Genomic DNA, 17,094 nt, shown 5'->3' with positions numbered 1-17,094 from the left:
AGTGGTTAATTGGAGATAAGAGTCTTATGGACTTTCCTGCCCAGGCTGGCTTTGAACTGAGATCCTCAGATCTCAGCCTCCTGAGTATTTAGGATTACAGGCATGAGCCACCTGCGTTCTGAGAAAAACCATTTTCTTACCCCTTTATTTTTCTATTTTATTCTTTGCATGTTAGTGCCCAATGCATCTGAGAGAACTTCTAAAAGTCATCGGAGAGAAACTTCTTCATGTCCTTAATAAATACCTTATTGAATAGATTACCTGAATTGTAACCCCTCTGTATGGTATTTTCACAATAAAAAAAAAATAGATTACCTGGTTTTTGTTTTGTTTTGCCAGTCCCTGGGCTTGAACTCAGGGCCTGGGCACTGTCTCTGAGCTTCTTTTGCTCAAAGCTGGCACTGTATCACTTGAGCCACAGCACCTCTTCCAGCTTTTTCTGGAACTGAGAATCGAATTCATGCATGCTAGGCAAGCACTCTACCACTGCCACATTCTCCACCCTTGTTTTGCTCTGTGTGTGTGTGTGTGTGTGTGTGTGTGTGTGTGAGACAAAGTCTATATTTAAGCTCAGGTTGGCCTTGAACTTGCTCTGTAGCCCAACAATTTTCCTGCCTCAGCCTCCTGAGTGTTCGGGGTATAAAGACGTAAGCTACAAAGCCTCGTTGTGTTTTGAAAGATTAAAGTTGATGAGGAACTTTGTGTGCTCACTCTTTTGTGATATCTGAACTGCTGATAAAAAGCATCTGTTTGATTGGCTAGCTCTCAGATTGCTGGAGGAACAGCCCCAGGTCCTGACTTTTACCACTACTTACCTTCTGGTCTCTTCCTAGGATTGCCTGTCTTAGAGGAGACTCTGAAATTGGAACACTAAGTAGGGGAAGGTTGTGGTTTGGTTTGGTTTGGTGGTACCTGTAGGTACCACTGCATAGTTTGGATAACAGGTATGCAGACTACACTCAGCTTTTTATTGATTTGAATGAGGTGTCTCTGATTTTTCTACTACTCAGGAACTGAGATCTGAAAATCACAGTTCAAAGACAGCTTGGTCAGGAAAGTCTATTAGACTCTTCTCTCCAATGGACCACCAAAAGCTGTAAGTAGAGCTGTGGTTCAAGGTGGTAGCCTTGAGCAAGGTGCCAGATTTGAGAAAAAAAAAGAAAGAAGAAAAGAACGAAATAAAAGAAGGAAGGAAGGAAAGAAAGAAGGGAGGGAGGGAGGGAGGAAGGAAGGAAGGAAGGAAGGAAGGAAGGAAGGAAGGAAGGAAGGAAAAAGCTAAGGGAGAGAGTGCTTAGGTCCTGTGGTTCAAGCCTCAGTACCAGCACAAGAAAAAAAGAAAGTAAAAACAAACCAAACCAGAAAGTTCTTTCTCATACTTCTGCTTTCTCTCTTTCCACGTGATGAAGATATAAAAAGAGAGTCAATTTTGTGCAAAATAGTAATTGTTTCCCTTTGTTGTGTGGCGTTCCTAAGTAGCTAGGACTTATAGGCTTGAGACTGGGGCACCTGGCCTAAAACCACTTTCCAGGTGCTGAACCCCGAAAGCCTTTATGTCATACACTAGGCCAGTGCTGGGCAAGTGAGCTGGCTACAAACTCAGACCAATAAAGCTATTTTTCCCCTTTGTGTGTGTATGTGTGTGTGTGTGTGTGTGTGTGTGTGTGTGTGTGTGTGTGGCAAGGGGGAGGAGGGTGAGGCAGTACTTAAGGTCATCTGCTGTGACATGGAGAGGAATAAAGCCATCTCCTGGCCACAGGCTAGAAGGAATTAGAATGAGGAAGTGCTGGAATGGGGGAGAGAGGAACAACAACCCAATAACAAAAACCTATGATTCCTCTAGGGGACGCCAGTGGCTCACGCCTGTCATCCTAGCTAATCAGGAGCCTGAGATCTGAGTTTGAAGCCAGCCTGAGCAGAAAAGTCTCCAAGAGACTCTCATCTCTAATTAACCACTCAAAAACCGGAAGTTGAGCTGCAGCTCAAAGTGATAGAGTGCTAGCCTTGAGCAAGAGATTTCAAGGACAGCATCTAGTTCAAGCCCCATAACAACTACAACAAAAATCACAAAACAGGGCTGTGCTGGGAATGTGGCTTAGAGGTAGAGTGCTTGCCTAGCAGGCATGAAGCCCTGGGCTCCATTCCTCAGTATCACATACACAGAAAACACAGGAAGTGGTGGCACAGTGGTTCAAGTGGTAGAGTGCTAGCCTTGAGCAAAAGAAGCTCAGGGACAGTGCCCAGGCCCTGAGTTCAAGCCTCAGGACTGGCAAAAATAAAAAAATAAATAAATAAAATAAATCACAAAAGCCCCGATTCCTCCTGCGTGCTGCTTGCGCCCTCTAGTGACAAAGCCTCACAACAGTGGTGATAAAGCTGTCAACCAGCCACGGGGAGCAAGGGGTGAGTGGTCTTTTTGATCCCTGGTGGCAGCCCACCCTTCCCTAGTGTGGGGTCTGAACCTGAGCTGGATATTACCAGCTCTCCACTGGCAAGTGCCACAATGACTTTATCCCGGCTTCCAGAGTAGGTCTGTGCCATGATGTGATTGACAACAGCACAGCCAAATCCCCTTTGGCCAGAACACTCCAGAAGCCACACCTCTGCTGGCAGCTCAGAAAAGAACACTCTTTTTTTTTTTTTTTTGTCGGTCATGGGGCTTGAACTCTGGGCCTGGGCGCTGTCCCTCAGCTCTTCAGTTCAAGGCGAGCACTCTACCACTTGAGCTACAGTGCCACTTCCGGTTTTCTGGTGGTTTATTGGAGATAGGAGTCTCACGGTCTCTCCTGCCCGGGCTGGCTTTGAACTGCGATCCTCAGATCTCAGCCTCCTGAGTAGCTAGGATTACAGGCGTGAGCCACCAGCGCCCGGCTAGAAAAGAACACTCTTGTGGAGCTGAATCTCAAGTCCTTAGGACTTCCCTTCCCAGTGCTGGGATTACAGGTGTGCATCGCCATACTCTGCTTCTGCTTTTGAATTACCCCGTATCGGGTCTTTGCACAAGCTCTGGAGTGTATTCTGCAGAATAATAGATTCCCAGGGAGGAGGGTGAAAAATAGGGTATAGGTTTTACATTTAAATAACTTCCTTTCCCTTATAGGTGAAGTATAAGGGAAAAATGAGCTATCAGAAGTCTGAGCCCTGATTGATTGCTGTAGAATGGTTTTTGTTTGTTTGTTTTTAATGCAAGTCCTGGGGCTTGAACTCAGGGTCTGGGTGCTGTCCCTGAATTTTTTTTTTTTTTTTTTCATTCAAGGCTATTGCTCTACCACTTGAGCCACAGCTCCACTTCTGGCATTTTAATGGTTCATTGGACAGTATCCAGAGCTGTCCTGCCTGAGCTAGCTTGGTCCCTTGATCCTCAGATCTCAGCCTCCTGAGTAGGTAGAATGACAGATGTAAGCCACTGGTGCCCGGCTTTGTTCTTTTCATTTGGTGACATCAGAGGGTTAGAGAGAGAAGACGCCTGGCCCAGTAGGGCAGGAAAGAGACAGATAAGCCTGGACTGATGGGCAAGCGATTTAGCTACAGGGGCCAGTCAGTGTCAGGTAAGAAGGGTATAGATGGTTGGAGGTGGGGCTGCCTTTCTTTGTGTGGTCCCAGCCCTGGCCCATCACCTCCTCTCTCCCTTCTCACCCACAGACCTCTGAGTGAGGAGCCAGAGCAGACAAACCTGTCCTGCAAGCTGAGGCCTCCCTGCTCCAGCCACACTGCTGCTGGTCTGGTTGAGGCAGACTGTGCAGGTATGTGGCCAGACCGAGCCAGAGAGGGCGGTGAAGGGGGCTGGGACAGAGAGGGACTGCCCGGAGGCCAGCTCCACACCACAGCCTCACAGTAGGTCAAGGCCAACTGCTTAGAGAAATAATTCTTCCCTCCAACAATGATTGTGGTTGTGTTGTTAGTTGTGGGGCTTGAACTCGGGGCCTGTGTGCTGTTTCCTGAGTGCTTTTGCTCAAGGCTTTTGCTCTACCACTTGAGCCACAGTGCTACTTCTGGTTTTCTGGTGTTTTATTGATGATTAAAGTCTCACGGACTTTCCTGCCCCAGCTGGCTTTGAACTGTGATCCTCAGATCTCAGCCTTCTGAGTACCTAGGATTACAGGCGTGAGCCATTGGCACCCAGCGTTTATTAACATTTGATTCGCTGTTTTTGTTGGAAGAAAAAAGCAATGAGCTTCATTTCAAAATTTGAGCTGAGTGCTGGTGGCTCACACCTGTAATCCTAGCTACTCAGGAGGCTGAGATGAGGATTTTGATCTAAAACCAGATCAGGCAGATATATCTAAGGGACTCTTATCTCCAATTTATCAGCAAAAAAGCCAACGTGGAGGTGTGGCTCAAATGGTAGAGCACCAGCCTTGAGTAAAGAAAAGCTAAGGGATAAAAAACACCTGGACACACACACACACACACACACAAAGTTGGAAAATACTAAAAATCCTCTAGGAATGCAATATAAACACTTGGTGTCTTCTGCTTAATGGCCAATGTTAGCATTTGGAAGAACCATTTTTCTGTTTGTGTGTGTGTGTGTGTGTGTGTGTGCTGGTCCTTGGGTTTGAACTAAGGGTCTGGATGCTGTCCCTGAGATTTTGTGTTCAAAGCTGGTGCTCTACCACTTGGTTCACAGCTCCAATTCTAGCTATTTAGTGGCTCATTGGAGATAAGTGTAAGATCCACTCCTGGATGGCTAGCAACCTCCCCCCTCCTCGCAGCAAAGTCTCCACCCAGTACCTGCGTTACCTAGGCAACTGGGATACCTGGAAGAGGCCACATCTGCATCTGCTGAGGTCACATCTGAATTTGATGTGGCCACACCTTTCTCCGCCCATACCCTAGATAAGGCCTAGCCCAGGCCCAGATGCCCTCGCTCTGCTCTTTTCTAGCTCTTTCTCAGCTCTTTCTTTCTCTTCTCTTTCCCAGCTCTCTTCTCTTTCCTAGCTTGCTCTTTCCCACCTCTTTCCCAGATGCTCTCTTTTCTAGCTCTTTTCTCTCTCTTTCCCAGCTCTCTCTCTCTTTCCCAGCTCTCCCAGCTCTCTTTCCCAGGCCTTTACCCACTGCGTGGAGGACAAAGATGGCCTGGTGCCAGCCAGAACGATGAATAAACCTACCCCTTACCTAAATACCACATGCGTGCTGCTGTTCTTACTCGGCTACCTCTTTTTAAAAACCTAACAATAAGAACCTCATGGACTTTCCTGTTGGACTGGCTTTGAACTACGATCCTCAGATTTCAGCCTCCTGAGTAGCTCGGATGGCAGGCATGAGCCACCAGTGCTCAGCTGTTTTTGTTTTCATACTTAAGACTGCTTAACTATGCTAGCTGAAATTCTTCAGTTGCTCCTCCCCCCCCCCCCCCCCCCCCCCCCCCCACGCCTGGGACTTGAATTTGGGGCCTGGGCACTGTCCCTGAGCTTCTTTTACTCAAGGCTAGCACTCTGCCACTTGAGCCACAGCACCACTTCGGGCTTTTTCTGTAATGTGGTACTGAGAAATTGAAACCAGGGCTTCATGCATGCAGGGCAAGCACTCTACCACTAGGTCACGTTCCCAGCCTTGAAATTCTTCAATTTCTTGCCGTCATAGAACTTGCTGGAAGCAGAGGTATCTGTCACTTGTATCATCTCACCAGCCCCTTTGATAAACAAGTTTCCTCCCCAACACCATACTAGATGGCCCCCAAGCAAGCTTCTAGTTGCCTTCTTCAACCAAAGAAGAGACTTGAATCCCTAAACTCAGACAATGACCTTCACTCGACCTTGACCCAAGTTAGGAAAGCTCCTGTGTTGCTTAAATAGAAAGATGGAAGTCTAGTGATGCTGGAGAAATCCTGAGAATGGGGCAGCTTTCCTGACAGCCTCTGTGGACCTCCTAGGTCCCGGCATGCCTGAAGCCTGCCCTCTTAATTCAGAGATCTGAGCCCATTGGTTCCATTTTATGTTTGTGTTGGAGTCAATACCAGTCCCAGCAGAAGATGTCTTATGCCAAAAGAAAACAAATTCATCCACTTAATCAATCAGCTAGGATTTATTGAATATTTAGTCCATGTGGGGGGGTGGGAGGGTGACAGGTCAGTAAATGACCACCAAGAACATACCTCCCTCCCATAGCAAACCCAATCTGCCAGAGCACAAACACACAATTGCAACCTATTCACAAATTCAGGGAGTTTGGAGAGAGCAGGATGTGTGTGTGTGTGTGTGTGTGTGTGTGTGTGTGTGTGTGTGTGTGTGTGTCTGGGGCTTGAACTCAGAGCCTTGGGCACTATCCTCCTAGCTTTCTTGCTCCAGGCTGGTGCTTTACCACTTGAGCCACACCTCTACTTCTGGTTTTTTGGGGCTGGTTCCTTGGAGATGAGTCTCCACGGACTTTCTTTCCCCAGGCTGGCTTCAAATCTCAATCCTCAGATCTCAGCCTCTAGGATGATAGCCGTGAGCCAATGACATCCAGCTATGGAATGTGATGTCTTATTGTCACTGTCATGTCCAAAGCAACATGAAAAGACTCTGGGCTCAGGGTCCAGCACACAAATCCAGGCATGGCGGCGGGGGGGGGGGGGGGGGGGGGGGGGGAGACGGGCATGCTGAAAGCCCAGGAGGGCTCAGAAACTTAGAAAGATGTCTCTGGGGACAGAAAGCAGGCAGGTGGGCATGGGAGAGGGGAGGCAGTGGAGGCAAGAGGCACAAGATGGAGGCCGGATGTGTCCTTGGCATCCCTTCTGGGTGCTCAGAGGGTAGTGTAGAAGTACATGGCTATCAGCATCACAGGGAGCTAGGTAAAGAGACAATGAGATAGGAGGGCGCCCTGCACATCCCTCCCCCCCACCAGCCTCTTCTTCCACCTCTTCTCCCCCCACTCCCCACCTAGCCTCTGGCTTCTCACCGTCCACATCAGGATGGCGAATCCAAACCATGAGATGCCCCACGTGTAGCTGTCAATGGCATGGCCAATGTGCTCGAAGCAGCCCTGGCGGGGATGGCAATACTTTAGGAAGAAACTGGCAGCTGGGGGCAGGCCCTGTGGCCCTGACTCCCCTGGCCCAGTAGGAAAAGGATGGAGATGCTGCGTTCCAGGCTCTGACAATTTGCTTAGGCCACAGGCTCCCCCCTCCACTTTCATCCAGCCAAGAACTGGCAGGCTAGCTCCGAGCCTGTTTCCCCATTTCCTGAGAAATGGCCACCCTGTTTTCACTCTGGAGACAGTGACTGGGCTTCTCCTCTCCAGGACACCTGCCATAGGGGCCCCCACACCCAAGCAGCTGGATACACATCTGTGCCAGTTTGCCTCTTCATCTGTCCTCCAGTTTCTCAGCCCTGGTCTGCACTAGTTAAAATACCCACTCTCCGTGGCCACATGACTGAAATCAAGTTCTGGCTCCCTTCCTCTCTCAGACTCTGTGTGTGTGTGTGTGTGTGTGTGTGTTTATCAGTCCTGGGGTTTGAACTCAGGGCCTAGATGCAGTTCCTGAGCTTGTTTTGCTCTAGGGTAGCACTCTACCACTTGAGCAATAGCTTCACTTCAGGCTTTTTTGCTGGTTCATTGCATATAAGAATCTCCTGGCCAGCGCTGGTGGCTCATGTCTGTCATCCTAACTACTCAAGAGGCTGAGATCTGAGGATCATGGTTCAAAGCCAGCCTGGGCAAGAAAAGTCTGTGAGATTCTTTTTTTTTTGGGGGGGGGTCCGGTCGTGGGGCCTGAACTCTGGGCTTGGGCGCTGTCCCTCAGCTCTTCAGCTCAAGGCTAGCGCTCTACCACTTGAGCCACAGCGCCACTTCCGGCTTTTTTGTTTTTGCTTATGTGGTGCTGAGGAATCGAACCCAGGGCCTCAGGCATGCAAGGCAAGCGCTGTACCACTGAGCCACCTTTCTAGCCCCAAGTCTGTGAGATTCTTATCTCCAATTAACTACCAGGAAACTGGAAGTGGTGCTATGGTTCAAGTGGTAGAGCACTTGCCAAGGCCCAGAGTTCAAGCCCCACAACCGACAAAAAAAAAAAAAAAAGAATCTCATGGACTTTTCTGCCCAGGCTTCCTTTGAACTTCAGTCCTCAGATCTCAGCTTCCTGAGCAGCTAGGGTGGCAGGTGTGAACCATCTTTGACTGGCAGTTGTTGTTGTTTTGTTTTTGTTTTTTTGGGTCAGTTGTGAACTCTGGGTCTGGGCTCTTCAGCTCAAGGCGAGTGCTCTACCACTTGAGCCACAGTACCACTTCCGGCCTTTTCTGTTCACAAGGTGCTGAAGAATCGAACCTAGGGCCTCAGGCATGCAAGGCAAACACTCTACCATGGAGCCACCTTCCCAGCCCAGTCCTCCCCACCCCTCCCCGCTCTGGTTCTGGGGCTTGAAATCTGGGCCTGGGCACTGTCCCTCAGCTCTTCAGCTTAAGGCTAGCACTCTACCACTTGAGCCACAGCGTTATTTCTGGCTTTCTGGTAGATAACTGGAGATAGGAGTCTGGCTTTGACTCGGGATCCTCAGATCTCAGCCTCCTGAGTAGCTAGGATTACAGGTGTGAGCCCCTGGTACCCAGCACTCATTCTCCTCTCTGTCCCTGAAGGCAGTACTGGAGAGATAGTAAAACAAAAATGGAAAGTGTTTGGTAGGATGCCTGGCACAGAGGCCGGCACAGCCATGGTGGCTGGGTGGTGTGCCATTTTATATTCTGGTATTCAATTGCTGCTCTGCTTTGTGGATGATCTGGGTCAGACAAAACCTGGGTGCTTCCTGCAGAGACAGTGGGGGTGGAGAGCAAGCCAGGTAGGGGAGAAGAAAAAGAGGAGAGCCAATAAACCCTCTTACTGAGGGAGGAGACACACCTTGGTAAACAGGTAATCCACGTGGCCCACGCGGCAGCCCTCTTCGTTGAGGGGGATGAAATTTCCGGTCCGGCGGCAGCACAGTGGGGGCCAGGGGAACAGCACTTCCGGAGTGGCAGCCCGGAACGTGGACGTGTAATTCACCCAGTCCATGGGACCAGACGTGCCACAGCATTCTTGCTGAGGAGAAAAGGGGCTCAGAGAGGGCTTGGCACCTGCCTCCAGTCACCCAGTCAGGAGAGGCAGGGCTGGGCTGGGGCACAACTGGCCCCAGCTTGTGCCAGGCCTGGCATCAAAGTGTGTGTGTGTGTGTGTGTGTGTGTGTGTGTGTGTGTGTGTGTTGCTGGTCCTGGATCTTTTTTGTTGTCGGTCCCTCAGCTCTTCAGCTCAAGGCGAGCGCTCTCCCACTGGAGCCACAGCGCCACTTCCGGTTTCCTGGTGGTTTATTGTAGATAAGAGGCTCATGCACTTTTCCTGCCAGGCTGGCTTTGAACCGCGAACCTCAGATCTCAGCCTCCTGAGTAGCTAGGATGACCTGCATGAGCCATGGCGCCAGGCTTATGATCATCCTTAATAGGGAGGAAGTGTGGGCTCCCTCCGGCTCTGATATGTATCAGCGGTACCATCCTGGTGACCTAAGCTTCCTTGTTCTCTTCCTTCCTTCCCGCCCTTCCTTTTGTGTGCGTGTGACTTTTCTTTCCGAGCCCGTTTACTCCTGAGGAAATAATCAGGCCCAAAGACGCCGTCCCGCATCCCCCGCGCAGAGAGCTCCCAAGACAGCAAGCCTTCAAAGCAGCGGCTCAAAGCAGGAGGGCGGGGCCCAGCCTCGGCCACGCCCACACCACGGAGGTCACTCCCGTGCTGTAAAAGCCACGCCCACACAGCGCCTTCTCGTGTCCATAACCCCGCCCATACAGCGAGGCCACGCCCACCTCGGTCATGATGCGTTCCCACAGGCGGGTCAGCTCCCGGCCCTGGTCCGTGTCCGCGCTGTAGAAGGTCAGCATCTGCTTGGTGATCAGGGACGGGTTCGACACCATCTGTGGAGGGCCGGAGAGGGTGGGATCCAGCAGGGCTGGGTGGGGAGTAGGGTGCCCCCCTCTTCCCGCCCTCTCACAGGGACCGGCCCCCAGGCTCACATAGTCACGGTGGGTATAGGAGGTGATGCAGGAGGCACACTCAAAGATGTAGACGATCAGCATCAGCACCAGATACTGCAGGGCGGGGAGGGGGTGTCTTCAGTAAGGGGGGGGCTATAAGGTTGCTCCCCCTCGAGGAGGAGATGCAAAGTGGGGTGCTGGGTATGGTTTATTGGTAGAGCATTAGCTAGAATGCATGGGGCCCTGGGCTTCATCCCCAACCTGGAGAAAAGGGAAGGAGGGAGGGGGAAGGAGAGAGGGGGAGGGTTGGTGTGGACAAGGTACAAACCTAGCTTTTCTGTATATTTGAAATGATTTCTAATAAACTGTTAGGGGAAAGTAAAATCAACAAAAAATATGGAAGGCAGTCTCTGAAATTAACTATTGGCTGGGGATGATGCAATAAATGTCTACTATTAAAAGAAATAAAAGGGCTGGGAAGGTGGCTCAGCGGTAGAGTGCTTGCCTTGCAAGCATGAGGCCCTGAGTTTGATTCCTCAGCACCACATAAACAGAAAAAGCCGGAAGTAGTACTGTGGCTCAAATAGTAGAGCACCAGCCTTGAGCTGAAGAGCTGAGGGACAGTGCTTAGGCCTAGAGTTCATCTATGACCAACCAAAAAAGAAGAAAAGAAAAAGAAAGAAAAAAAGATAAAAGCCAGGTGTTGGTGGCTTACACCTATAATCTTAGCTACTCAGGATGCTGAGACCTGAGGATTGAAGTTTGAAGCCAGCCGGGGCAGGAAAGTCTGTGAGACTCTCACCCCCAACTAACCAGCCCAGTGGAGTTGTGGCTTAAGTCGCATATCACCAGCTTTGAACAAGGAAGCTCAGGGAAAGCGCTCAGGCCTGGAGTTCAAACCCAGGACCATAGCGGGCTCTTGTCACTTCTACACTGGACCTCACCGTGAGAATCATGGACCGGCGTCGGCAAAGTGCAGCCCCTACACCAAAGCTGGCCACCACGAAGAAGGAGAAGCCACAGAAGATGGCAATCCAGGCACCCGCGAAGACATCATCCTTGCCAGAGACGCCCATCAGGGGGTACACGCGGTACTGGTCAGCTGTCACCCAGACTGTCTCAGCAAACAGGGCCAGGCCTGACAGCTGGACAGGGCAGCTGGTTAGGAGAGTGTGCTCAAGGCCAGCAGCCTGGCTCTGTGAATCTCCATAGTGAATTGCTTCCCCTTCCTGTCCCCCCACCACCCCCCTTGGCTAGGTTTTGGGGATGAAAGCTGCTGTTTGCCCAATCTGCAGCCATAGACATAAAGATGACAAACACTTGGAGCCTTCCACCCAGCCATTCCACCTGTCAATCAGTCCTACATATGCCCACCGGTACAAGAACATTGCATTGACCCCTTCCCTGCCATGTAGCACAGTGATGGGGTCCAGGATGCCCTAAGGCTCTTCAGTTGTCAGAAGGGTTACATTTGGGACAAGAAAGGAAAGAAAGTTTCTAGCAGGTGCTAGGCTTTGGTACCTCACCCTTTGTAATCTTAGCTACTCAGGACATTGAGATCTGAGGATCTTGGTTCAAAGCCGGCCTGGGTAGAAAAATCCATGAGACTATTATTTTCAATGAAGCAGCAAAAAGCTGGAAGTGGAGTTGTAGTTCAAGAGGTAGAGTGCCAGCCTTGAGAAAAAGAAAGAAAGAGGGCTGGGAAGGTGGCTCAGTGGTAGAGCGCTTGCCTTGCATGCATGAGGCCCTGGGTTCGATTCCTCAGCACCACATAAGCAAAAAGAAAAAAGCCGGAAGTGGTGCTGTGGCTCAAGTGGTGGAGCGCTAGCCTTGAGCTGAAGAGCTGAGGGACAGCGCCCAGGCCCAGAGTTCAGGCCCCATGACCGGACCCAAAAAAAGAAAAAAAAAAGAAAGAAAGAAAAAGAAAAGAAAGGGTGGAGGGAGGGAGGGAGGGAGGAAGGAAAGGAGGGAAGGAAGAAGGGAAGGAAGGAAGGAAAGAAAAAAATTGAAGAAACTGAAATTTTGATTACCTACAGGATGGAGTATGGGGAAGGAGGGGCAGGGGATTCTCCTCTGTGGACATCTTACTATAAAGCTAACATATATTCCTGTTAAATCTGGCTCACAGATAGGAAAACTGAGACCCACCTCCAGATCCTGTAACTACAAAGTGCTAGTAGAGCTGGGATTTGAATCCAGGCTGCCTGGCTCCAGAGCCTTGGACAAGCATCACTGTTTTTATTTAAAGCCAACATGAAGTAAAAGACATTATTATAAACCAGGCCTGGGTAGTGCATACCTGTAATCTCAGCACTTGGGAGGCTGGATCATGAGTTCCAGCCCCCCCTTCCCCCCCCCCTGCCCCCCACCCCTCCACTGGACTACATAGTGAGACCTTGTCTCAAGGAAAACCTAAAACATCAGATGATTCAATTTTCGGGATTCCTTGGCACCTGTGTTTTATGGCAAGATACGGCTTTTTCCTTTTCCTTTTTTGTGGTTGTTGGTCATGGGGCTTGAACTCTGGGCCTGGGCACTGTCCCTTAGCTCTTCAGATTAAGGCGAGCGCTCTACCATTTTAGCCACAGCGCTACTTCCGGTTTTCTGGTGGTTTATTGGAGATAGGAGTCTCACGGTCTCTCCTGCCCGGGCTGGCTTTGAACTGCGATCCTCAGATCTCAGTCTCCTGAGTAGCTAGGATTACAGGCATGAGCCACCAGCACCCGGCTCTTTTCCTTTTCTTTTTGGTGCCAGTACTGGGGTTCTACCTTCACCTTTTTTTTTTTTTTGCCCAAAGCTGGTGTTTTACCACTTAAGACACACCTCCACTTCCTTTGTTTAAAATTTTGCTGGTTCATTGGAGATGAGTCTCACTGACTTTCCTGCCTGGATGGCAGATCTTCAGATCTCAGCCTCCTGAGTTGCAAAGATTACGGGCATGAGTACCAGTAACCTGGCTTGGTCACCACTGCTGAGTTGAGGGAAATATGAGTTCCTCTCTCCAGCCACTGACATGAAGAGGATGTAACCTAGATAGGAGAGGCCCAGTTACCCCCTGCAAGTCTCACAGCTGGGAGATCTGAGCTGGGATTCGAAGCAGGCTGCTCTGCCTTGGGAACTGGGCAGCCCAGGCCTGCTGACAAGTGAGAAGCCCTCCACCCTCAGCCCACTGTACACCCAGCACAGGCTGCATCTTACCAGGATAATGATGTTCCCCACAACCAGCAGCCCCACCACCACGGGGGACCCCTTCTCCTCCTCCGCTGCTGTGGAAGCCATCGTCCTGTGTGTACCAACAGAAACAGGGGTGACACCCATCTGAACTCCCCCATCCCCATCCCCCAATTCCAGCTGCCCTGCTTTTCTTTCAACCCTGGTGAAACCTGGCCACAACCCAGGGCTGCCTGTCTGTGCCTCCATCCTTCCCGAAGGCCCTACCCTGTGCAGGCCCCCAGAACCCCCTCCTCACCTCTTCCAGAATCTTCTCTGGCCAGATCCACTCACAGCAGCTCCCTATATAGGCCCAGCCCTCCCCAGGAGGGGGACAGAGGAGGGGACAAGATGCCCAGAGGCAGCTCTGCCACTCCAGTGATTTATAGACCTGAAATTCCAGATTGGGCTAACTTCTGGTCACCTGGGCAGGGCTATTACAAGCATGGCCTCTGACACCCCCTTCCCAGGTTGTGGAGAATGGGAGGAGGGTGAGGCTGGAGGTGAGGACCCCATCTCATAGCACTCTTCCTAGAACAAGGCTGGGGACCTTAGGCAGTGGCCAAGAGCCCCAGGGAGGCCCAGGCTGCCCCCCACCCTCTCCCCCCTACCCCCCCCTCCCACAGATAAAAACAGGGCTGCAAGCCATGGCACCTGTGGTTCATGCCTGTCATCCTAACTAATTCAGGAGGCTGAGATCTGAGGATCGCAATTTGAAATCAGCCTGAGCAGGAAAGTCTGTGAGACTCTTACCTCCAATGATCTAGCAAAAAGCCAGAAGTGGAGCTGTGGGCTCAAATGATAGAGCACCAGCCTTGAGCACAAAGAAGTTCAGGGACAGCACCCAGACCCTGAGTTCAAGCCCCAGGACTGGCACAAAAAAAAAAAGTCTGGGCAGTGGGGAGGAAATGAGGGGAGAAGTGGAAGGCAGGCTGAGGGGTGCATGCAATAGGGTTGGTGGGCAGGTAAGGATGGACATGGATGCACATGGCAGTTTGACAAGTGTACAATGAAATAGAATGTTCTAAAAATAAAAGGACGGGAACAATATATTGAAAGGACTTAAGTGGGAGAAAAATAGCTTCCTTCTCTACACACACACACACACACACACACACACACACACACACACACACACACACGGGTGTGCACATAAGGACTAAGTCTTGAGTGGAGATTTCTCCAGGCTGCAGATTGACAAAGGTTCTGGGTTCAAATCTCAGTCTGGCCTCCTCTTTGCAGCATGCCTTGGTATGCCTATCTGTGACACAAGTAACCACATCCAGGACCCTGGGCCCAGGGGGACCTGTGCCAGGGAAGGGGCCAGCCAGGCTGCTGTTTAGCCTTGCTCTGGGGAGCCCCATGTCCTTCTACAGCGCCCCCTATGGTGTGGGCCTAATTCTGCAGGAGGAAACAGGTTGGGAGTCCCAGAGGGGCTCCAGGAAGTCTCAACCCCAAAGCTTGTACTGCACTTTCTCCCCCACAGGTGGTTCTGGGCAAGTGAAGAGAACTTGAAACCCCAAGCTTGGGGAGAAGACTCATGTTTGTTTCCTAATTTAAATGGTCATGGCTGTAATCCTAACTACCCAGGAGGCTGAGATCTGAGGATCGGGGTTTGAAGTCATCTGCAGGCAGGAAAGTTCATGAGATACTTATCTCCAATGAGCCAGCAAAAAGCTGGAAGTGGAGGTGTGGCTCAAGTGGTAGAGCACCAGCTGAGTAGCAAAAGCTAAGCAAGACCTTGAGGCCCTGAGTCCAAGCCCCTGTACTGTACTGGTGTGCACAGGCACATATACAAGGTCCACATGGCTTGCATATGCTAAATAGTGGGGAGGCATTGTATGATTCTCAAAGATTCCAGAATTCAGGGTTGTTGTGATGCCTGGAAGAGATGGGGGAACCTCTTTCAGGTTGCCTGGCTCTATCTCATTGTTAAGTGGGCTTTTCTGTGTGTCTTCAGGAGTTTTAAACTCCAGTACCTTGTAACGAGGGTAAAGCATTTCAAATAAAGCCACTCATGTGTTTGAGTGGTGTTTGCTTTCCCACGGGCAGGGGAGCACCTGTCTAGCACTAGCACGCATGTATGAGGCTCAGCCCCAGCATCTGCACAAACAGGAAAGTGTTGTTTGCCAAGTTCTGATAGAGCCTGGCTGAAGATTTCACAGAGAAAGCCCAACTGGACACTCTGGTGTCTCTAGTCGTCTCTAAGGTGGCTTAGGGTGGCCCCCAGCATTAACATACATTGTATTTAAGACGAAATGCTGGATTTTGTCTTGTCATTGGCTGGTGTTTGAACTCGGGGTTTTCACACTTGTCAGCTAAGTGCTCTGACACCTGAGCCACATCCCCAGCCCTTTTTGCTTTATTCTTCATTCTCACTTTGTGTGTGTGTATGTAGCCAGTATTGGGGCTTGAATTCAACACTTCATGATGTTGCTTAGCTGGTGATATACCACTTCAGCCATATTTCCTTTTTTTTTTTTTTTTCTGCTAGTTAATTGGAGGTAAGTGGTCTCATGGACTTTTCTGCCCAGGCTGGTTTTGAGCTGTGATTCTCAGATCTCAACCTCAGACCAGCACCTGGCTGAGTCTCATCTTGTTTTGCCTGGTTAGGCCTCCATCCCTCCTTTCTTTTTTTTTTTTTTTTGTCGGTCATGGGGCTTGAACTCTGGGCCTGGGCGCTGTCCCTCAGCTCTTCAGCTCAAGGCGAGCGCTCTACCACTTGAGCTACAGCACCACTTCCGGTTTTCTAGTGTTTTATTGGAGATAGGAGTCTCACGGTCTTTCCTGCCCGGGCTGGCTTTGAACCGAGATTCTGAGATCTCAGCCTCTTGAGTAGCTAGGATTACAGGCGTGAGCCACCAGCGCCTGGCTCCATCCCTCCTTTCTATGTGTCCTGGTAGCTGGATCACAGCCACATGCCACCATACCCAGCTTGCTAGTTGAGATGGTGTCTTATCTAGGCTAGCCTTGAACTACAATCCTTCTGATCCTTTCCATTTCCAATGGATTTTTTTTTTTGTCCAGGCCTGGGGCTTCAACTCAGGGTCTGGGCACTGTCTAGCACTCTACCACTTGAGCCACAACACTTCACTTCTGGCTTTTTCTGTGTATGTGGTACTGAGGAATGGAACCCAGGGCTTCATGCATGCTAGGCAAGCACTCTACCACTAAGCCACCTTTCCAGCCCTCTAATGGAAATTTAAAGCTATGGGGCTGGGAAGGTGGCTCAGTGGTAGAGTGCTTGCCTTGCATGCATGAGGCCCTGGGCTCAATTCCTCAGCACCACATAAGCAAAAAGAAAAAAAAGCCAGAAGTGGCGCTGTGGCTCAAGTGGTAGAGCGCTAGCCTTGAGCTGGAGAGCTGAGGGACAGTGCCCAGGCCCAGAGTTCAGGCCCCACGACTGGACCCCCCCAAAAAATAAAAAAAACTACATTTTATATTTTACTTATAAAACTCCTTTCCTGATGGGCGCTGGTGGCTAATGCCTGTACTCCTCGCTACTCAGGAGGCTGAGCACTGAGGATCATGGTTCAAAGCCAGCCTGGGCAGTAGTCCGTGAGACTCATTTCCAACTAACCACCAGAAAACCGGAGTGGCACCGTGGCTCAAGTGGGAGAGTATTTGCCTTGAGCTGGAAAGGCTCCGGGACAGCGCCCAGGCCCAGAGTCAAGCCCCATGACCGACAAATAAATCTCCTTCCCTATCTTCCTTTATTGGGTGTCAGATGACACAGGCTGAATGACTCCTTCCTCTCTGGCACAACACGTCCCATGGTCCTCCAGCACCCCCTGCTGGCTGCCAACACTGAAGGTCTAGAACAATGTTCTAAAGCAACTAGGTCTCAGAATATTCTTCAAGATGGATCTTAGGTTAGTGTGTGAAGTAACTCCCATTAAATTGAAATAGCTGAAATGGGAAAAAAAAAAATAGCATTGTTCTTTGATAACAATGGAATGAAACTATCCATTAA

General features: G+C 50.4%; 1 protein-coding gene across 1 annotated transcript; it reads right to left on the bottom strand.

Annotated features, from left to right (window-relative positions):
- Nucleotides 1–6,584: 6,584 nt before the first annotated feature.
- On the bottom strand, nucleotides 6,585–13,192 carry Upk1a (uroplakin 1A). The gene is made up of 7 exons (XM_042668059.1): nucleotides 13,110–13,192; nucleotides 10,856–11,056; nucleotides 9,951–10,025; nucleotides 9,744–9,851; nucleotides 8,812–8,991; nucleotides 6,880–6,963; nucleotides 6,585–6,768 (listed from the first exon to the last, which is right to left on the bottom strand). The coding sequence occupies exons 1-7, from the start codon at nucleotides 13,188–13,190 to the stop codon at nucleotides 6,724–6,726; spliced, it is 774 nt and encodes a 257-aa protein (XP_042523993.1). The 5' UTR covers nucleotides 13,191–13,192; the 3' UTR covers nucleotides 6,585–6,723.
- Between the last annotated feature and the right edge of the window lie 3,902 nt (nucleotides 13,193–17,094).

The sequence above is a fragment of the Dipodomys spectabilis genome, unplaced genomic scaffold (genome assembly GCF_019054845.1).
Source record: "Dipodomys spectabilis isolate Male_0828 unplaced genomic scaffold, ASM1905484v1 ptg000422l, whole genome shotgun sequence".
NCBI lineage: Eukaryota > Metazoa > Chordata > Mammalia > Rodentia > Heteromyidae > Dipodomys > Dipodomys spectabilis.
The sequence above is the reverse complement of the archived record's forward strand: the minus strand, read 5'-3'. Positions and strand labels throughout refer to the sequence as shown.

What these genes read in the sequence shown, in the direction of transcription:
- Upk1a (XM_042668059.1), bottom strand. Translation starts at nt 13,190, where the DNA reads ATGGCTTCCACAGCAGCGGAGGAGGAGAAGGGGTCCCCCGTGGTGGTG. An exon ending in TGGGGAACATCATTATCCTG is followed by an intron (nt 11,057 to 13,109) that starts GTAAGATGCAGC and finishes TGCCCTGTCCAG; the next exon opens with CTGTCAGGCCTGGCCCTGTT. An exon ending in GGGAACGCATCATGACCGAG is followed by an intron (nt 8,992 to 9,743) that starts GTGGGCGTGGCC and finishes TTTTCTCCTCAG; the next exon opens with CAAGAATGCTGTGGCACGTC.